Raw genomic sequence first — 22,427 nt, forward strand, 5'->3', positions numbered from 1 at the left:
CCTGAGGCCCCTCCCTCACATCTCCACAGGGCTTTAAAAAATGGGAAAATCCTTTCGTTGTCCATTAATCTTTTGCATTCTTACCAGCCTGTCCTGAGGTTGAACCAGTCTTGCCTTTATTTTCCAGATGATAAAATGGAAGCTGAACTGGTTGTCACCAGCTTCTTCACCCTCAGTGCTGGGATGTTATTTCCTTTCTTTTATTTATTCTTTTCTTTATAAAATTGGAATTATTAATCTTCTTTAGCAGCAAGAAGGAAACAAACAAATGACCTTTATTCCTATTGCTCAGATGTAAATAGTCTGCCTTCTCCCAATTCAATTTCTAGAGGGTACTACTTTCAACCTTTTATTTCTGTTTTATTCCATGAAGGTGAGAAAACTTTTTGATATTCTTTATTAAAGCATGTAATTCAAGCAATCTTAAACTTACGGAGAAATTACAAGCGAGGATAAAGAACATTTTTTTCTGAACAATTTGAGAGTTAGCTGCCAACAAGATATCCATCTCTCTAAAGAATACTTTTATTGTCTATTTCTTACCGAAAAGGACATTCTCCTACTTTTCCAAAACACAACCATTGTGACTCAGACGCTTAGCACTGACACATAACTCTCCTCTCATTTCCAGCCTCCATTCAAGTGTCATCAGTTGTCCTAAAATACTTAGATTTGGCTCAGGTCTCTGGCTTCCTTCCTTCTATAACAGTTCTGTCTTTCCTTGACTTTCATTACTTTGACATGTTTCGAGATTATAGGCCAGTTATTTTGTAGCGTGTCCCTCACGTTGTTAGTATGATAGTTCTCAGGGTTGGATTCATGTTTACGCACCTTTGGCAGAAATTTCCCAAAGGTAGTGCTGTGTTCTCCTTGAAACCTATCAAGGGTACATGAGTTCAGTTTTCAGTGCTAGAGACGGTGGTCACGTTGATCACTGGAGTAAGTCACGTCTTCTAGGCTTCTCTACTACAAAGTAACTCCCTTTCTGTTTGTATTTAGAGGTATTTTGTGATGAGGTACCTTGAAGCCATGTAAATATCCCATGTAAACTTTTATTTATTCATTTCTTTATATTGGAGTAGACTCATAGGTTTCTGTCTTATTCAATGGGTTATTATCTATGACTATCATTATTTGTTTTAATGCTCACATTGTCCCAGATCTGGCCAGTGAGGGCCCTTTCCAGCTGGATTCGGGGTCTTTTTAATATGCTCCGTCATTCTGAGTGCCCTTTTTTATTTTCAGCTCCCAAAGATCTCTTGGGGTCATCTTGCATTTTCTTTGCCCCATGGATCCTTTCAATGGAGAATGCCATTTAGAAACCAAATATGGGTGCTTCGAGTCCTCACTGCTACTGGGATGTCACTGCTCCTCAGCTCTCTCGGTAGACAGAGCAAGGAGGTTGTGTGTGTGTGTCAAATTTACATCAATTTATATACATGTATTGAAAACCACAAGTTCAAACTAATGCCTTCAATTCTAATTCAAACCACACGGTTCCTTCTGGTTTCCCCCCTTTCCATATTTGTAGCTGCCTTCTCCTCCTATCATTCTTAATATATTTGCTTTACTTGGGCAATCGTTCTGTGGGGAGCTGCCGTCCTGTAGCAGAGTTCCCTCCCACCAGCACCTCACTCTGCTGGGCTGTGGCACTCCACCTGGGCTGTTCTCATCGATCATGTGGATACCCTCTTCATTGTATTTGGGCTTTAACCCCCTGTGTTGGGACGCCAATCCCCACACCCCACATGAACACTCTCTTTGTCTTACTCCAGCTCTGACATGCCAAGCCAGCCTCCCCACAGGGTGCCATTGTCAGCACAGTTGGCTCGGACAGTGTTGGGCTGCAGTGGCTACACTGCCCTATGTGGATTTACTCCTCTCCCACTCGTCTCCTCCAGCCACCTCATCAGCTCCTGGGGGGACATCTTCTCACTCCTCTTGCACTCCAACTCCCTGCTCTTGACCCCAGCCCCCGCCTCATAGGACAGCATCCTGCTCAGCCCCACCTAATGGCTTTTGGACTAACTTGTTTCTTCATCATAGAAGAATTTGGAACCAATTCCAGCTATGGATATGGATATTCAGAAGGGTAGGGAACGAAAGAGAAAGACCAAAATTTTTTACCTGAGCCCTGGCCAGGTGGTTCAGTTGGTTGGAGCGCTCTCCCATACACCAAAAGGTGGTGGGTTGGATTCCCGGTCAGGGCACATACTTAGGTTGTGGGTTTGATCCCTGGCCGGGGTGCATATGGGGTGGGGGCAAATGATCAATGTTTCTTTCTCACATCGATGTTTCTCTTTCTCTCTCTCCCTTCCTCTCTCAAATCAATAAAATCATAAAAAATTTGAAACATTTTCAAATGCACATGAACTACAGAAAATAGTGTAATAATCTCCAAATACTCATCCCCTACATTCAACAATTATCCAAGATCTTTAAGCAACACCTTTTAACAATTTCAGTTTGGATTCTTTTGGTTAACTCCTAAAGCAACCTAATGTGTATAACACTACTTGTTATCATTTTTATCATTTTATTACCATTTTAAGGCATTATCTATTCATTCAGCAATTAAAGTGACAATTTTTCTTACTTATATGACCCCACCTCCTATTGCTGAGGAACAGGATATTTACAAAGACTCAATGTATACCTCCATGGAAGTACGTATTAATTGTAAAAAGAGTATAATTTTTGATAGTACAAGGACCAGTGAATTGCATGGGCATTAGCCCACTGAAGATTTTTTTTCTTCTGGGAAGCGAGTTCCTTGGTTGGAAGCATTGGGTGGGCAAACAGAAAGGTGGAGATAGAAGAGCTCTGTAAGTCAAAAGATGGGGATGCTAGAAGATCTTAAGGAAGGCGAATCCACTTCCGGAATAAGCATCGGATCCCATGCTCTCCATGATGAAAAGGTACAAGGCAACCAGCCTACCAACAGGGGGCTGGTGATTCTCCCCAGGAAGTGATGCCATAGCGGGAGCCCCATGATGAGCACTGCCCTTGGCAGGATGGGCACTCAGCAACACAGGCAAGTGGGTCTGTCTTGGAGAGGGGAAGGTCATGCCGCTGAGCTCACTCATAATCTCCATAAACATCCTCATTCTACTGAGTCCATGAGCAAACACAAGGGTGTCTGGGGAAAGAGGCTGACGGGTGCCCACGGGACGGATCGCCTTGTGTGCTGCGTTAGCATTCTCATCGGACACAAATAAGTTCACTCTGTGCTCATCCTGAGATGTGCATCCACGTGTTCTTTTGAGATCTTATTATCAATTCTATAGTCATTTCTTGAGTCACTAGTCATCTGGCCAAAGTTTAGCTGCTGCCCATGTCCTAGGTCAGCATCGATCTCCACTTGTGGCCATCGCTCCCTCCTGGCAGAGTGGACACCAGGTGTGCAGCTGGCAGTTCTGCCTTCTGGAGCATTTTCCTTCCCCATTGTCTTTCAGGGTGACCCTTGAGTGGGACTGTAGGCTGCAACAGTTTGCGCCTAGTTGGTTCCAGGACACTCTCCAGGACAATGGGTCACAGGCCATGTGTTTATTTGTAGTTGCAGGTACAGGCTGAGGGAGAGGCGGCCCTGGGTCAGGGAGAGGCTCTGAGTGGCCTGCTTCTGCACTTCCTTGTGCCTTCAGAACCCGCTCAGGGCCGATCTCTGAAAACCTCACTCAAGCGGCAGGTCCCCACATTTTTGTGGAGTGTATCTTTCATCCTCAGAACACGAAGCCCCTGGTTTGTCTCTCCTGCTCAATCAGCAACTGTTATCAGTATACTGGGCCATGATCAAGGTCTCTGTACACTACACTGTGATAGAAAGCTGGAGAACAGATAAAGCCTGAGAGAGGACATTGAATTTGTGCTGCTACCCTTGACACGTGAAAGCAAACTTCTGATGGTCCTTCCTAATTGATGTAGAGGGAAAAAAATTATGAGCCAGATAAATAGCTGCAGATTAAGTGCCAGGGGTGGTTAAGTTGTTCTATATCACATCTGGTGGCTAATATTGGAGTCAACCCTGATGAAATTAAAAAAAAAAAATTTCTTTATTGATTTCAGAGAGAGGAAGGGAGAGAGAGAGAGAGAGAGAGAGAGAGAGAGAGAGAGAGAGAGAGAAACATCAATGACGAGAGTCATTGATTGGCTGCCTCCCACATGCCCCCTGCTGGGGATCGAGCCTGCAACCTGGGCATGTGCCCCGACCAGGAATCGAACCTCGATCTCCTGGATCCTAGGTCGATGCTCAACTGCTGAGCTACGCCGGCCTGGCAACACCTGATGAAATTGATAATAATCTATAGTCATTCTCCAGGATTCAGCACTTCTCTTCACAAGCTAAAGAAGTGAGTTAAGTGGGAATATGATAGGCATCCCTGCATCTTTGAAGTCTTGATAATATCATGGGTCTCTGAAATTAACCTCAGGATGAAGTAATGCTAGTTTATTATTTGGTTAGAGAGAGAAAATTCCAGACTTGGAAAGTGCCTGGGTTGGTTCACCATTTCTTTCACCTCATGTCTCCTTTTTTGCTTTTAATGTCAGTTGTGCTGGGCTCATGAAGAGTTCCTGAAAATCTGGAAATATCATTATTTTGCAGGTACAGTGGGTGGTATTATGGCTGAGAATAGAGTTTTAGGCTCAAATTATATTTCCCTGAGCCTTAAAAATATGTTTCCAGCCTGGCCTGTGTAGCTCAGTGGTTGAGCATTGACCTATGAACCAAGAGGTCATCAGATCAGTTTTGGGTCCCTGCACATCCTTGGGTTTTGGGCTCGATCCCCAGTAGGGGTGTGCAGGAGGCAGCTGAACAGTGTTTTCCTCTTATCAATGTTTCTATCTCTCTCCTTCTCCCTTCCTCCTTCTTTCCAAAATCAATAAAACATATTTTAAAAAAGATCTGTTTACTTTAAAAAGTATGTTTCCATAATGTCATAGTCTCTCGTCATCTTAGGTTGCTGATAATTCTCACCTTTATTTATTATTTTGTATGCAACCCTTTCCCCCCTTGCAGAGCATTTTAGAATCTTCCCGTTATCCTTGGTGTTTTAAAATTTCACAGTGACCTGTCTAGACGTGGAGCAGCACCAGAGGCCCTTTCAATCTACATTCCTGGGGAAGTCTCTTTCATTACGGAGAAGTCCTGTGCTGGCCATTTCAGTTCATACTCCTCACAAGTCCATTCTCCACCATTGCTCTCTGCCCTCTTCCATGCCCAGTACGCTGGAAGGTCCTTTGCTGGCTGGATTCCTGTTGGACTTGGTCAATGATAGGAACCTACAGGAGACTGGAAGTGGAAGAGGGTTGGTACGCTTCTTTCCGACTTCCCCTGCCTCCATGCTGAGCCTCTGGTGATGGCGGCACGCCTCCAGACCATAGCAGCTCCTCGGGTGGCCCTTCCTACACAGCCCCCTGGCTCTAATGACATGGATTTTCACTCCAGCTGTAAGGTGGTAACTGCTGCTGCTAGTCTTTGGATGCCTCACCATTTCTTGTATTTTCCCTTAACCCTGTACATTACCTTCCCATCAATGTTTCTTCATTTGACTGTCTGGGGCTGAAGCTCACTGTGGACGAGTCTGCTAGGACTGTGTTGGGTGAATTCAGGTGAGAGGTGTGGGCCCTGCCATGCAGCTAGAGAGCTTCAAGCTAGAATTGATGGGGGACTGCTCAGAGCTGTGGGATGGAAACTCAGGGAAGTGGGCGGGCACATAGGACACGGGAATCATAACAGCTGCCAGATCTCCAGGATGTGCTTCCTGCCAGGACCGTGCCAGCAGCTGTTTGCATCTCATCTCATTTCTCCTTATAAAAACCCTCAAGGTGGATTTTATTATTAGTTCCATTTTAAAGAAGGGAATATGAGGCTTGGTGAGTTGGCTTCCAAGCCCAGCATGTGACTGCTCACCCCACTGGCTCTCAAGGTGGTGAAAATAACAGTAATTACCAGCAAAGGGGCTGGTTGGAGCTCATCCCCTTTCCTGACCCTCAGCTTTCTCATCAGGCCAAGGAGAATACCCACCTTGAGAGGTCACACTGTGAGCTGCGGAGGCCGAACGTGCCTGAGGGACTCCTGCTCCCATTTGACTCCAAGATGATTCAAGTGGAACCTTCTCAAAGGGGCGAGAAGTGAGGTGATGTCACTAAGCTGTTGAGGGTCAGTCTAGGTCAGACAAAGCTCCACTTTTACGGTGCAGAGAAAACCTTACTGAGCCCCTTTCCCAGAGACAGCAGAATGCAGCCTGGCCAGCTGGCAGGGCCTTCCAGACTGGGGTCCTGGCCCCAATCCTGTGAGTGGGGAAGTACAGCTCCCAGCTTCTTGCTTGTGAGCTTTACTCTCCTTGGGAGCTTCCTGGGCTCCAGCTGTGCTCGGTGCGGCACTTTGCTGCCACCAGGGGGCGCTGTTTCCCTCCGCAGCAGACGCCAAGGGCCTGACAGCGCCCGCAGTGCTGGTTTACCCGAGTCTGCTGCGCGCAGCTCCCTTGCCCTCTTAGGGGCACTAGATGTTGGAGAAGGAGCTCGGACGTTGGGCTCACATCGCAGCTCCACCATCTGTAAGTCGGGTGGCTAAGACAAGGCCCTCTAGTTCTTTGAGGCTCAGTTTTCTCACATGTGAAATGGGACGATCATACTACACCAGGCGGATGTGAGGGTGCAGTTAGAGCAGGTGCTTCCTCCTGCCACCAGAGCCCTTCGCTGCTTTCACCGGCCTCAGCTCCTCTGCTGTGCTCTGACCCATGGGCGTAGGGCTCAGGCCTGTGCTCGGGGCAGTGGTTCTCAAACAGGGCCCCATGGCAGCCGGCCTCACAGGGCTGGTCGGCAAGGCCTCAGAGGCTGCGGCGGCTCAGGCCCCACACGGCTGCCCCACGAGGAGCAGGTGACAGTGCTAGCTCTGGCCTGTACAAGGAACAGCTGTCTGTTGTTGAGTGGCTTCTGCGCGGGAAATATTTTGCATTTTAGACGACGGGAAGCCACCATCACAGTGGGGTCCTCTGGCAGGCCTTGTGCCGTGTGTGGACCCATGCTGGGCTCTCCGGCAGAGACAAGAACGGGCCCTAGACACGGGCAGTAGGGAGACAAGGCTGCTTGCGCGAACTTAACCACCAGGCTGCGCCACCTACCCGGGCAGTAGAGCGCCTCACAGCGTGGGGACACCGGCGGGTGGGAAGGAGGAGCAGTGCTCCAGGCAGGCCAGCCGGGGGAGAGGTCCCGGAAAAGGGACAGCAGGTGCCGCCCCCGGGGCCAGGAGCAGAGACCTTGGCAGGCGGGTCTGAGCGTTCCTCAGCTGGGGGACTTGGGGAAAGCGGCTCGGTCCTGGAGCCTCACTTGGCTTCAATAGAAAAACTAGGAGAAAAATGCCCACTTCTGGGAGCTGTGGCGATGGTCAAATAGGGTAGTGTCTGCAGAGTCCACACAGGCTATAAACGGCCACTGCCACTGGGAAAGGGCCCTGCTCGCGGCTCCGGGGCCACTCCCACGGACGCACGGGCCTGGGGCGCGTCCCGCGGCGGCCGGGCGGGCGCGCAGCTCCGGGCAGCGCCTGGGCGCGGGCGGCCCCGCGTCCCCGAGGGCGCGCAGCGGGCGGGGCGGCCCCGCGTCCCCGAGGGCGCGCAGCGGGCCGGCGGGCGGGCGGCTCCGCTCTGGACGCAGAAGGAGGCTCGGCCGGCGGGCGGGCGCTGCGCGGCGCGCCCCGTGCGTCCCGGGCGCAGGGCTTGGGCCGGGGCTGCAGGAGCCTGCGGGGAAGGCGCCCCGCGCCTGGAGAGGGGCGCCGCGCGGGCTGCAGAGGGCCTGGGCTGGGAGGAGCGCCCCTCCCTCGCGTGGACTTGGGCTCCCGCAGCCCGTGTCCTACCTGAGACGTGGGTGGCACGCTGCTCCACCCAGTGAGCCGGAGGAGAGGAGGTAAGGGATGCGTGGGAAGTGTCTGGGCACCGCGGGCAGAAGGGGACGGGGCTCTTTGCTGCGATTTCAGAGACCAGAGCAGGCGTCCGGCTCTCCCGTCTCCCCTGACGGGGTTGGTCGTGTTCGCACCGTCTGTTTGCCTCTGACACGGGAGGGCGGGCGGCAGGCGCGGTGGAGGCCTCCCCAGGGCTGCACTAAACCCAGAGCCCCCCGATTGCGTTCATACTGGCTCTGGTGACGGCAGTGTCTTAGGGGTGCATCTGCATTCCTGCGCTCAGTTCCTCTGGCTTGGGGGCTGGGGGACACCGGGCCCCCTGTGTCATCTTTGCAGCCCTGTTTGTAGCAGGGGGCTTGGCAGGGGTTTACTGAGAGGATGAGTGGATGCAGCGGGGAACTTTCTGGATTCCTCCCCGCCTGGTAACTCCTCTCCGATCCTGCTGCGCCTGGCCAGGTCGGAGCTCTTGGTGTGGCTCCCCACCACTGACCCAGCTGTGGCTGATGGCCAGCGGGACCTTGGGCTTTTGTCCCACTTGCTGCTGGGACTGAGCACAGTGCCTCCACCACGGTTTCAGGCAGCTGTGCTGTTTTTTGACTTCAACACTGGACCTCACATTTGGCCCTGGTATATTTCCTTTTGTCACGTCCAGTTCCAAATGGCCCCTTTTGCCAGATGACTGTGGTGCTAGAAAAATCTCCTTACCTATGAGACCTGGTGACCAAAATAAGCAGACTGTAAATAGTCAGTGGACTTCATTCCTTGATCTTGTACTGGCCAAATGGGACTCATCTTTATAAGCCAGACCAGATGCACGGTGACATTTCTGATGGCTGACAAATAGATTTTACTGACCTCTAGTTAATTTTGCCCATACTCTGAAATAACTGCTCTAACTTAGCACTTGATCATGAAGAACAGATGTGACCATTGTATGGGACTTAAAGAATATCTGAGAGTATTCCTCTATGAACAGGTTTATCAAATTGCGTCCCAGGACCATGTGTGTCAGAATCACATGGGTCACTTGTTAAAATACAGATTCCTGTGCCTCATTCCAGACTCACTTAACTGCATCTCCTGGTAGGGGGCTCTGGAGTCTATATGTTCAACATGCTCCCAGAGTGATCTAATGTTCCCTGAAGTTTGAGAACTGCTTGTGGGCTTAATGGTGATGAGGGGACTTGTGAGGAAGGTGAGTCACAATGGTGTGTGTAATGATATGGTGGCTTTCCATCTCAGAACATCTGTCGCTGGCATCACCACCTGGAGGCTCTGGAGTCCAAATTCCAGTTTATCCTTGGCAGAGGAGGCACCAGAGGAAAAAGGAGAGGTATACCAGGGCATGGAGGTGTGGGCCAGGAAGCTGTATTTGGGAACCATAAGCTGTTTCAGGTGACTTGAGCATAGGCATGCAGGGAACCCCTAGGAAGAGTGGTGGGTGTCCCATGACTTTGGCCAGACATGTGTGTACACATGGTGGGTGGGAAGAGAGAGCCGGTGTGCTGATGACCCAGTTTCTGCATACCTGGCAGCCTTCAACTTTGCCATGTGTCATCTCAGAAACAAGGCTGGCAGGGCAGGTAGTGGCTGAGTCCAAGATCGCACTGTGTGTCAAGGCCCGAGGTTTAGATCTGTCCTAAAGGGCATGACATGCCGTGGAAGGACCTTAGCACATGGTGGCATTGGTGTTGTTTCTATTTAGATAAAATGTGACAGGGAGATTTCTACTCATGCTCCCTGAGCTGTTCTCTCCCTGAACTTTGCATACAACAATCCAAATATTTTTTATTATCAAAACTGCCTCAAGGCCTGAGGTCAGGACAATTTCTGGAACAAGTTTTGGCATCAGACAGATCTGGGTTTGAATTTGGGCCCTCTAACTTACTAGCTGTGTGGCTATGGGTCCTCTAAGTCCCAGCGTTCGGGTCCAAGCAGCCATGAACATCTCTACCTGCACCCCTCTGCTCCCTGGACTTCACACAGGAAGCACAATCCTTGAGTACTATTTGCCTCTTTGCCTTTGCTTTGCAGGTGTCGTCACTGAACCTCCTGGAATCTTCTCACATGCACCATGAACATCTCTCATTTTCCATCCTTGTTGCTCCCAGGATCCCTGCAGAGTCAAAACAGGAGTAAGTCAAAGGGCATCCTGTATAACTTCTCTGACCACTGCCAGGATTCTCTAGACCTGATGGTCTTTATTGTCACCTCCTATAGCATCGAGACTATTGTGGGGGTCCTGGGCAATCTCTGCCTTATATGTGTGACCATTAGGCAGAAGGAGAAGGCCAATGTGACCAACCTGCTCATCGCCAACCTTGCCTTCTCCGACTTCCTCATGTGCCTCATCTGCCAGCCGCTCACGGCCATCTATACCATCATGGACTACTGGGTCTTTGGCGAGGCCCTTTGCAAGATGTCAGCCTTCATCCAGTGTATGTCAGTGACAGTCTCCATCCTCTCGCTTGTCCTTGTGGCCCTAGAGAGGCATCAGCTCATCATCAACCCAACAGGTTGGAAGCCCAGTGTCTCTCAGGCCTACCTGGGGATTGTGGTCATCTGGCTCACTGCCTGCTTCCTCTCCCTGCCTTTCCTGGCCAACAGCGTCCTGGAGGATGTTTTTCACAAGAACCATTCCAAGGCTCTGGAATTTCTGGCAGATAAGGTGGTCTGTACTGAGTCCTGGCCACTGTACCACCACCGCATCATCTATACCACCTTCCTGCTGCTCTTCCAGTACTGCATCCCACTGGCCTTCATCCTGGTCTGCTATGTGCGCATCTACCAGCGCCTAAGGAAGCAGAGAAGGGTGTTCCGCAAGGGCTCCTACAGCTCGCAGGCTTGGCAGATAAAGCGGATCAACGGGATCCTTGTTGCAATGGTGGCTGCCTTTGCCCTGCTCTGGCTGCCCCTGCATGTGTTCAACAGTCTGGAAGACTGGTACCATGAGGCCATTCCCATTTGTCATGGCAACCTCATCTTCTTGGTGTGCCACCTGCTCGCCATGGCCTCCACCTGTGTCAACCCTTTCATCTATGGCTTTCTCAACACCAACTTCAAGAAGGAGGTCAAGGCCCTGGTGCTGACTTGTCAGCAGAGCACCCCTGTGGAGGAGTTTGAGCATCTGCCCCTGTCCACAGTACACACAGAAGTCTCCAAAGGGTCTCTGAGGCTCAGTGGCAGGTCCAACCCCATTTAGCCAGGTCCAGAGCTTCTCCCTGCCATGTTCATTGTCAGGCTTCTTCACTTAGCTAAGTGGGCATGCTGTAAGCTGAGGGTGGTACTCCATCAATCCTGGCTTTCTGGGCCCAGGTAGGTTGGTAAGAGCCCAGTTTTGCATCTATTTGCCTGTGAAGCCTGACATTCAGGTGGTTCAGCTGTTTGTTCATGGGGGACTTCTGAGTCTAGATTCTTTAGGTCACAGCATGCCTTACAGCTTGAGCAGATGCCAGAGCCAGAAATGGTTTGCAAGTAGCAGGCAGGGTTCATTTTGGTAGCTCAGCAACAGATGCCTAGTCTGGGAACCCAGGGGTTTCACCTCTACCAATGAGACTGCAAGGTTACTGTGGGGTGAGGGAAGGAGCACACTGAGTCACAGCTCTGGACCTTGGTCAGCTCCTAACCTCTGTGAGAGATGATGTTTGTGGATAGGCTTTGTAAATGATAAAGAATTCTATGGAGGCAAGACAGTGGAATTACTGTTATCTGATTAGCAATCCCAATAGCAGAGAACCAATCCTGGAAGCCTTGGGTCCTCACACTCCTTTGCAGTAGGAAAATCAGCCCTGAGCAGCAGGAATTCCATGATTCACACACTACTCCATCCTTTTGTTCTTTCACTGCATGTGCCGTCTTGTATGGAAATAAGCCTGTAAGTATCTCTCCATGATAAGATAGTGAGGACCTTGAGGGTGACATCTGTATTGTCATAGAGCTCGTATCCTCCATGCCTTGGATAGGTCCTGGCACAGGGAGAGAGCACCAGGAGGCTTGGCATGGTCGGCTGATGGAAAAGGTGGCTGCCTGGCTGAGGACTGGTTCCCTGTGTCACGCTGTGGCATGAGAAGGGCTCAGGCTCCTGCAGCCACATCCTATCATCTACTCTTCCTTGCCTCCCAGGACCTCTCTTGACAAGACAGCCATCCAGGGACTCTGTGGCCCTCTCCAGGGTTGAGCCACTGCTGAGGCTTACTGTACTCAAGGCCGTGACTCCAGCCTCCTTTGTTCCACACTCTGGCCACTGAGCTGATGTGCTTTAGGTGATGTGTCATGATTCTTCCAAAGCCTCCTCACATCTTTGGGCCTCCCAGTGACCTTCAGTAGTGGGAGGGGCAGGAAGTCTTGGAGTCTGGCTTAATGGAGTACTGGCTGAAAGGAGTAGGGGGTCCCCCTTCCTCTAGCCAGCCGGGGAAAATGGAGAAAGGGTTACAGTGAGCATGAATATCTCACTATGGAGGTCATGGAGCAGTCTTCTGGATGCTGAGCCAGGTCCAAGGCTTCATCTGTGTGTGGACCAGCCAGCTTGTCCTTTCAGAAAAGGAAACATCAACATTACTTAGTGGTCAGATCATTTTGGATGGGGTGGCCAGGCCTGGCTCTGCCTGTCCAGACCCATCTGCCCTCCAGCAGAGTAGATAGTGACACTTGAGGGGCCTCACTGTGAGGTTCCTAGGGCTGGCTCTACACATGGGATCTGGCAAAGGGCCAGGCAGCAGGAGATTGAACAGCTATATCTGACTGTCTTTCTGGCCTGCCCTTAACCAAGAACCTGTGCAGCTGACACCCAAGACGAGTGCTCTTTGAGTCATCAGCTCTCTTCCCTGGGCTGTTTGTTTTGCCTCAGGTTTTGGTCACATCTCCCATTTTGTTCCTTTGTTCAACTTTATCCTGGTTTTGGATATATTGTTGAGCCACTTTCTTGGATGTAGCTTGTGCTTGTCCTCTGGTGCCATCTGCTGCTGGCTGCTCCAGGCAACTACCTGCCAGCAAAGCTCAGGCCTTGGGATCCATCCCAGAAAGATGTCATTGATCAAGCTCCTTAAGGAATTGGAGGCCTCAGGCCCCTCCATATCCCATGAATTGCCTGGAGTTTGCTTCACCTCACTCCTCTCAGTGGTGTCAAGATGCTTGAGGACAAGGGTGCATTGGGGATCAGCATTCTTGAAGACTGGGGGACCAGGTTCTGCATCTGGTGAAGGTGCTGGGTATTAGTAGCTGAGGTAATGGATGGAGGCCTCATTAAGTGTCTTCTGTGCTTTCTTCACCTTGCTTCAGTGGACGTGGCCTGCCTGGATGGCTGTCTCCTTCCTGTTCCTGGTTCCTAATGATCCTTGGAATGCCTGGTTACCTAGCATCTTGGGAACTTGCCGCTCAAAGTGTCTCCAGAAGACCAGCAGCCTCAACATCACCTGGAGCTTATTAGACATGGAGAATCTCTGTTCCTACCCCAGACCTTTTGAATCAGAATCTGCATTTTATCAATATCTCCAGGTTAGTGGTGCACACATTCAAGTTTGAGAAGCTCTACTCTAAAAAACATTGTCCTCGAGCCTGGAGCCACTCAGTGAGCACCTGAAGACACCTGTGGCAGTTTGGGTAGGCCTTTAGGAATTGTAGTTCTGGAGATATGGCTTTAAAATGGTAGTGATGAAAAGGTGGATTCAGTTTTAGTTGTTTGTCTCTTCTCTGGCTGTATGTGAACATATTTCTTCTGAAGCCTTTTTGTTCCTTAAATAAATATTTGCCAAACGAACAGTTTGCATAATTATATTCTTATGAACATGCTGTCTGTATTCTGCTCCATTTCACTTAAAACTGTGTCATCAAGTTTTTTGTCCTGTTGGATATTATTTTTGACAGCTGATTAAGAGTTTAGAAAATGCTGCAGTGAAAGCTGATTCCCCTGAACAGAGTCTCTCTAAGCTCCCAGAGGAGACTTCACTGGCCTAGGTAAGGGCCTGTCCCTACTGGTAGTGAGAGGAGGTCATTTTCAGAAGAGCACCATGGCTGGAATTGGAGACTCACACCCACAAAAGTGCCTGGGAACCATCAGCCAGTGCAAAGCCTTACCAAATCCTGATGGTGCGTGCTTAACTCTTGTCTAACTCTAGCCCTTCCTTTTTCAAGAAATGACCTTGACTTGTTTTTTTCCATTGTAAAACAAATCGTATTCTATCTTGAAAATATGCAAACTATACAAAAATGAAAAGAAAGAGGAAATCATGTTCCACTACACAAAGATAATCATTATTTACATTCGGCGGAGTCATTTATTTAGTTTTTATTTATCTAGTGTTACTTTATTACTTTTAAAAAACGTGGTTGAAATCATACTGTGAGTGTATGTATAGTTAGATATAATATTTAAGGATTATTTTATATCTTTTTTGCTTAATCTTATAAAAATTTTTATTCATTCATTTAACAAATATGTCAGACACATAGTAGGGGCTGGTGAGACAGTGATAGACAAAACAAACACTGTCCTTGTCCTCATGGAGCTTATAGTACAGTGCGACTAGATCCACCCTATGTCTTTCATCATCATCTATTGTGGCATACTTAAATGTTTCTAGACCTATTACATAATTTCTGTGATAAGCTTCTATACAAAGAACTTTTTCTGTATTTGGAATTATTTCCTTAGGAGAGATTTTCAGAAGTGGAATTAATGGGTCAAAGGGTATGACATTTTTCAAGGCTCTTGATATGTGCTGCTAAACGTTTCCAAAGAATCTGGGATGATTTGCACTCGCTGACCTGTGCTGCTTTCATGTATCCTGGCCACTGTTGAGCAATTACCTCTAATGAGGAGCTCTCGGTTGTTCACTGGGTCACACCCCTCTCATCTACTAATGAATGTCACTCCAGCATCATCAGTTTTCTGGGATCTTCTTTACACAAAACCCTCTTAAGGCTTGTCTAATTTTTTTAAAAAATTATCTTTATTGTTGAAAGTATTGCAAATATTCCCTTTTCTCCCCCATTGGTCCCCTTCCCTGTGCCCCTCCCCCCAGGCCTTCACCACACTGTCTGTGTCCATGGGTTATGGATATATGCATATAAGTTCTTAGGTCAATCTCTCCCCACATGTCCACCCACACCTGCCTTCCCTCTGAAATTCGTCACTCTGTCCCATGCTTCTATGTCTCTGGATCTATTTTGTTCATTAGTTTATTTTGTTCATTAGATTCCACATATGAATAAGATCATGTGACACTTGTCTTTCTATGACTGGTTTATTTCACTTAGCATAATATTCTCTAGGTCCTTCCATGCTGCCCCAAAGGGTAAGGGACCCTTTGTTTTTACAGCTGCATCGTTTTCTAGTATTCCATTGTGTAAATGTCCAAGAAGATGATTGATATGATTTCAATCTTCTTGAACTTGTAGAGACTTGTTTTGGGTCCCAACATGTGGTCTGTCTTTGAGAATGTTCCATGTGCATTTGAGGAGAATGTATATTCTGCAGGTTTTGGGTGAAATGTTCTGTAAATGTCAATTAAATCCATCTAATCTACTGTGTCATTTAGAGTCACTGTTTCCTTGTTGATTTTTTGTCTGGAATATCCATCCAGCAAAGTCAGTGGGGTGTTAAAGTCCCCTACTGTGACTGTATTGCTGTCGATCTCTCCTTTAAAGTCCTCCAGAAGTTGTTTTTTCCCCCCAGCCTGTGTGAATCTTTTGTTCTGAGGTGGGTCTCTTGTAGACAGCATATATTTGGGGCTTGTTTTCTTATCCATTCAGCTACCCTATGTCCTTTGATTGGAGCATTTAACCCATTTGTATTTAAGGTTATTATGGATAAGTACTTATCTATTGTTATTTTATTTCTTTGTTCCTATGTTTCTCATTCTCTCTATTTCAACTTCTTATTACAGCAGGCCCTTTAAAATTTCTTGCAATACTTGTTTGGTGGTGATAAACTCGTTTAGCCTTTCTTTTTCTGGAAAGCTCTTTATTTCATCATCTGTTTTGAATGATAGCCTTGCTGGGTAGAGTAGTCTTCGTTTCAGATCCTTGTTTTGCATCCCCTTGAATAATTCATGCCATTCCCTTCTGGCCTGTAGAGTTTCTGATGGGAAATCAGCTGACAGCCTTATGGGAGCTCCTTTATAGGTAACAGATTGCTTTTCTCTTGATGCCTTTAAGATTCTCTCTTTGTCTTGGATTTTTGGCATTTTAATTGTGACGTGTCTGGGCATGGGCCTCTTTGGGTTCTTGCTTGGGACTCTCTGTGCCTCCTGAACTTGTGTGACTGTTTCCTGCGCCAGGTTAGGGAAGTTTTCTGCCATTATTTCTTCAAACAGGTTCTCTAACCCTTGCTTACTTTTGACCTCCTCTGGCACTCCTATGATGCGAATATTGTTACATTTCCTGTTGTCCCACAGCTCCTTTCAACCATCCTCCTGTTTTTTAATTGCTATTTCTTTTTGGATCTATAATTGTGTGTTTTTTTTCTACCCTGTCTTCTAATTAGCTGATCCAATCCTCAGCTTTCCCTAATCTGTTGTTCATTCCTTCCAATGTTTTCTAAATTTCTACTATGTCATTCTTAATTTCCTTCATAGTTTCCGTATCTTTTTTTATGCTGTTGAGCATCTTTATGATCAGTATTCTGAATTCTATATCTGATAGGTTGCTTATCTCCATTTCATTTAGCTCTTCTTCTGGAGCATTCTTTTGTTCTTTCATTTGGTGCTTGTTTTTTTGTCTCTCCATTTTCTCTGCCTGTTTGGATTTGTTTCTATATATTAGATAGATCTGCGAGGACTCCCAGTCTTTTGGATGGTCTCTGGTGCAGGCCAATGTCAGACACTGTTTGTGACTGCCCTTGAGCACCCTGTTTGAAATTTTCCGCACTCCACAGTTTCTGGTTTCCTCTGCTGGGGCTGGGTGTGTTTGGACAGGACCAAGATGTTCACCAAGGTCTGCTTTCCCAAGCCCTGGGTCCAGAAGCAAATCAGGCAAAGACTCAAAGCACCCAGAGGCTATTATTCAGTCTTTTAATGAGTCTCAGGCTTTAGAAACTTCATAAGATGAGGTGGCTGATTTTTATCAGTCTCAAGGAGCCTCAGGCTGTAGAAACTCCATGGGGTGGGGTCAGAGGTTTTCCAGCAGGGTGGTGCAATTGCTTCTTCCCCAGGCAAAAGCTGCTTAGAAAATAAATGTCTGTCAGAGAAAGAAGTCCTCTGCAGTTTAGGGGAATGACTCAGCACCAGGGTCCAGATGGGTGCCCTCTGAGATCTATTTCCCCAGCCAGCCCCCGTGGATTCTCCATACACAGTTGTAGTCCACTCTACCCTCCCTCTGCCAGAGCCCAGGTTGAGTGGCTGCACCTGAAACTTTGTGCATTGGCTGTTTAAGAGGGGGCCTACATTTCCAGCTATCTCTCCCTGGCAGACAGAAACCCTGCTGCTTTTCACAGCCAGATGTTATGTGGGCAGCTTTCTTAGTTCTGGTGCTCTGGGCTGGGGAGCTCGGCTTGGGGTTTAGACCCCAGAGTTCTCAGTGGGAACCCCCTATAGCTGAGATCTCCCTCTAGACCTTCAGCTGCTGTCTGTCGGAGCCTGGCCAGCCCTCTCACACCTCCACACTTCCTACCAGTCTCTATGTAGTCTCCATTTTTCCTCCTTGGTTATGAGGGTGTTCTCCAGCTCGTCTTCAGTTGCAGTTGATTATTCAGGATGGTTTTTCTGTATTTTAATTGTAATTCCAGTTTGGTCCAGGGCGGGTGTCAGTGTAGCTTTCACTCAGTTATCCACCATCTTGGAATCCAAGGCTTATCTAATTTTCAAGTCTCTGCTTCCTTTCCTCCCTTGCTCTTTTGCACTCACCTGTTCATCTAAATAGCTTTTTGCAAGGTCTCTAGTGACCTCCATGTTGCCAGATCCTATGGTCAATTCTCAGTCTTATTTTATGTGACCAATTAGTGGCATTTGGCAGTTTTACTCAATCCTTTTTCCTTGAAACTCTTTCTGCTTGTGGCTTCTTCAGGACGCCACACTCAAGATTCTCCTTGCTTTCTTCTCAGGCTCCTTTCCTGGACTCTTGTTTCCCTCACCTTGGAACATTGACACATCCTCAGGGAGCCACCAAAGGTCCATCTGCTCTCATTCTTTAGGTGGGCTCATCCAGTCTCTTGGCTTTCCACACACCTGAGTGATTGTTTAGTGCTCCCAAATCTGAATCTCCAGTCTGGACTTTTTCCTGCCCTCCATATTTGTACATCCAGCCACTGCTCTGTGTTTACTGGACACTCAGTGGGCATCTCAAGCTTGGCATTTTCAAAGGCAGACTCCTGACCTGCCTCTCCATTTCTTCTTCTTCAGCTCCCCTCTTTTATTAAATGGCACTCTCTTTTTATTTGCTTGGGTCACAGTCTTTGGGATTATCCTTTTGTTCACAACCCACATCCAGTCCATCAGTAAGTTCTGTAAACTCTGCCTTCAAAATGTATTCAGAATGACTACTTCTTACCTCCCCTGGCTCTGTCACCTGGTCTAAGCCACCATCATCTCTACCATGATTATTGGTATGACTTCTTCTCCACTCTGTCAGAGTGACCCTTTGAAGTGTACGTCAGATCCTTTTACACCTTCGGTCAAAGCCCATCATTGGTTTTCTGACAGTCAGAGCAAAATTCCCTGTCCACAGCTGTCTTTCTTCATTCTTTGGCCTCACTCCTACCACCCTTTCACCCACCCACCCTCTTCAGCAGTGTTGGTCACTCTGGTGTTTCTTGAGCACTCTGAGGTTGCTCCTACCTCAGTCCTTTGTACTTCACACCCTGGTTGCTTACGATGCTACTCCTGCTATCAATATTTTTATTCTCCTGCTCCCTTCACCTTAAGTGAGCCATTATCAGACAATTGCTTCCTCAACCACACTGTAATAACAGATGCCCCCCTGCATTCCTACTTTATGCCATAAGACTTAACACACACTTGTTCACACACATTAATTTACCTTCCTGTCAAGTGTCTCATCCCTCATTAGGAGGCAAACCCATGAAGGCAGAGATCATCTATGTTTTATTCACTGTGTAGCTCTCAGAAGAGGGTTTGCATATCCGTAGAGTGAATGCATTTAACAACTTTTGTGGTTGATCAGTGGGGAATGATACTTCAACCTCTTGTGTGAGGAGTGCAGGCATTTTGGTTTTGTTGGATTTGGGGCCTTGGTTTCACAACTGTTGGTAGCTGACTATTTGATCCTGAGAGCCCCCTTTGCATCTTGGTTTCTGATTCTTCACATGTAGTAGTACTTGCTGCAATGTATTTAGTGTCCCAAACACTGTGCCAGACACTTTGTGAACATTATCTCCTTTCACCTCTGATGTGTGGCAGATAAGAAATGAGGCTTAGAGAGGTGAAAAACCTTACCCAAGTTTTCAAAAAAAGATAGGTTTGAAACCCAATCTCATGGATTCCAGCCAAAGTGCAGGACTATTATAGCATGAAGGAAGGTAGACCAGATGACCTCTGAGCTGTTTTTCAGCTTTTAGTTAGAACATTTGAACTTCATGGCCAATGGAGGCACCAGAGGGTTTTAAGCAGGGGAATGGGATGGTCAGGTTACGTTAAGAGAGAACAGTGTAGCTGAACTGGCCTGCGTTTTTCTAAAAGCAGAAGCTGAGGTAGAGGCTTATGGGCTTTTCCTTTAGTAGAGAATGCAATCCCAGGGAACAGAATGAGGGATCTGGGGAATTAGAAAGGGAAGGAGAGAGAGACAATTTGAAGATGAGTTATTGAGATGAATGCTTTTAAGAAGCAGCTGGTTACTTTATCATTTGTAGAACTGTCTCAGGTCAGTCTGTCTGGAGGGAGAAAGAAGTAAACATTCATCCGCTGGCTTTTGTATTCCACTTGTCAAAGGTTTGACTCATGAACTTGTGCATTTATAGACACTGAAATACACCTTCATGTGAATAGAGAAGCTCCAGGGAGAGGCAAGAAGACCTTTTGTAAGGGCATGAGGTGAGGTTGCATCAAGTCTTAACTATGGGAGGCCCATTAGAGCCTTGCAGAATTGGATGCTGCAGTGGTCACTAAACCTAAATACAGGTGAAAATTAGAGAGGGTCTGAAGTAAGGCATAAACACCTTCTGATTCGTGGCAGAGCTGGAGTGGGGCAGGAGGTGTTATGGGTTGAATTGTGCTGTGTCTTTTACAAAAACAAATTTGTATGTTGAAATCCTAACCCTTAATGCCTCTGAATGTGACCTTATTTGGAAATAAGGGCATTGTAGGTGTAATTAGTTAAGATGAGGTGATATTGGAGTAGGGTGGGCTCTTAATCCAATATGACCGGTATCCTTATATAAAAAGGAACTGTGGACACACACACACACACACACACACACACACACACACACACACACACGGAGAGCACCATGTGAAGATAAAGGCAGACACCTGGGTGTTGCTTCTATAAGACAAGGAAGGCCAAAGATTGCCTGCACACCACTAGAAGCTAGAAGAGAGGCATGGATGGGTTATCCCTCACAGCCTTCAGGAGGAATCAACCCTGCCTACACATTGATTTTGGACTTCCAGGCTCCGGAAATTTGAGACAATAAATTTATGTTGTTAAGTTTGTGCTCCTTTGCTATGGCATCCCTAGAAGAATAATATAGGAGATAAGATTGAAGGCAGGGAGACCCGTCCATGTAAGCTGCATAGCAGTCAGGTACACAGTGGTTAGAGACGGACCCCAACTCAAACTGTTTTTTATGAAATACGGAATGTGTAGACTCATGTAATGGGGTTGTCCCTAGGAAACTCTTTGGCTTTAGGCTGGATTCAGGGTTCAAACAATGGAACCAGGGCTCTTCTTTCCTTGCTCTCTTGACTCCACCACTCACTCTAGTCCTTTGATTTTGCTAGTCTTTTCATGGCTTCACACTCTCTATGCAACAGTAAGAGGCCCCACAGCTCATGCCTTATCTTGGTCCTCACAAGCCCAGGGAGGAGCATAGCTTTCTCTCTATGCTCAGTCAGAACTCTGTGGAGGATTCTGATAGCTCATGCCTGAACTGATGACCCTGGCCAAGTTGCTGGAACACTTTTTTTAACCCAGTCTGGGTCCTCGGATCAGGGTGGTGTGGTTAACTCCACTTGAATCACATGGATGTGACAGGAGTCATTGCAGGGGAGAGAAGTCCCCAGAGGAAGTGATGCCACACAGGTAAAAACACAAAAGTGGAAGTGGGTGTGGAGAGGAGAGAATGGATTGGAAATATATGTAGGTGCTGAATGGGCAGGATGACTTAGGTGTGAGAGAAGAAGGATGATTCCTGAGTTCCAGACTTGGGAAAGTGAGTAGATGGTGGACAGGGCAGAGCAACCCAGGCACAGAAGTTATTTCCCCAGAGCTAAGCCCAGAGGTGACACCTGTGTTTTTCACCTGTGTTCTGTGGCCTCACTTCTTTAGAGAATTAAGAACACCTTCAAGGTCAAGCTCCTTGGCTGAAAGTTGGGAGTTGTCACTGTGACTTGCTACTTTGCAGGGGTACAATGATGCTTGAGGAAAATGCTGAAAAGACTTGGAAGTTCCTCAAAGAAAAAATCATTGATTCTTACACCCTGCTGAGAGATAGTTTGGCAGTGGAGGAATGAGCACAGGTATCATCCCTGTCTTAAAGTGGGTCATGCTGACTTGGACAGACATCCTTTAGCAACAAGACCCTTGGCCTGGCCTGACTTGGTGGTGGGGCTTCTTCTCACATATCTCTTCAAGGTTCTGATACATCTCACAGTTGCTGAAAATACGAAGACATAGACCAGACTGGGGATCCTGGGACCAGAGGAGACCCAGGAAAGGGTTTGGAGAGCATTTTAAGGTGCCTTCTTAGTTGCCCAGTACTTCCTACCTGGGCATCTGAGCAGGCACCTGCAGAGTGAACTTGCCGATGAACCACAGCACAAGAGGGTGCTTGTAAATGTGGCTGTGTAACTGTGGCCCTTGAGGTTTTCAGTTGTTTAAATGTCACCGTTTATTTGAAACTGATTCCAGTCAGACTCTGAAAGCAGTTTATCAGTGCAATTGGGCACCGACACAAAGCTCTCTCGAAATACATTTCCTTTCACTCATAAAGCTGGTAATGAGGTATTTGATTAATCAGTCTTTGAGCTGCCAAGGAAACCACACTGAAAATGGGGCATGCATTCAGAACAAAGAACTTCAACTCACTGGCGAAAGTCCTGTGATAACCGTATCTCCCTCAGCAGATAGTGTGCTCTGTGACGGCCAGCAGCCCGTTGCCACCTTGTCATGCCATTTGCAGCTCCTTCTGCAATGACTTTGCAGAAGGGGCTACAGAGGGGTTTCATGACTTTGAGGTGGAGGGTGGGAGGGGGTGAGTGGTGGATCTACAAAGATTTCCCAAAGGGAGGCTTCCTTTTCTTACCTTTTCTTTTATAGACCCTCCCATGAAGCCCACACACCTGGAACAAGATGGAATACTTGTTCCTTAACTGGGCAGGTGTGAGCAGAAGTCTTTCCCTAGGTTCCTGGGTGCTTGCTGTCA

General features: G+C 47.7%; 1 protein-coding gene across 1 annotated transcript; it reads left to right on the forward strand.

Moving 5' to 3' along the window:
- Positions 1 to 9,936: 9,936 nt before the first annotated feature.
- NPY4R2 (neuropeptide Y receptor Y4-2) lies at positions 9,937 to 11,096 on the forward strand (the record flags this gene model as incomplete). The annotated part of the gene is made up of 1 exon (XM_081158035.1): positions 9,937 to 11,096. Exon 1 carries the CDS (start codon positions 9,969 to 9,971, stop codon positions 11,094 to 11,096), a length of 1,128 nt encoding a protein of 375 aa, XP_081014161.1. The 5' UTR covers positions 9,937 to 9,968.
- Between the last annotated feature and the right edge of the window lie 11,331 nt (positions 11,097 to 22,427).

This window comes from Miniopterus schreibersii (assembly GCF_964146895.1).
Source record: "Miniopterus schreibersii genome assembly, chromosome: 14".
Lineage (NCBI taxonomy): Eukaryota > Metazoa > Chordata > Mammalia > Chiroptera > Miniopteridae > Miniopterus > Miniopterus schreibersii.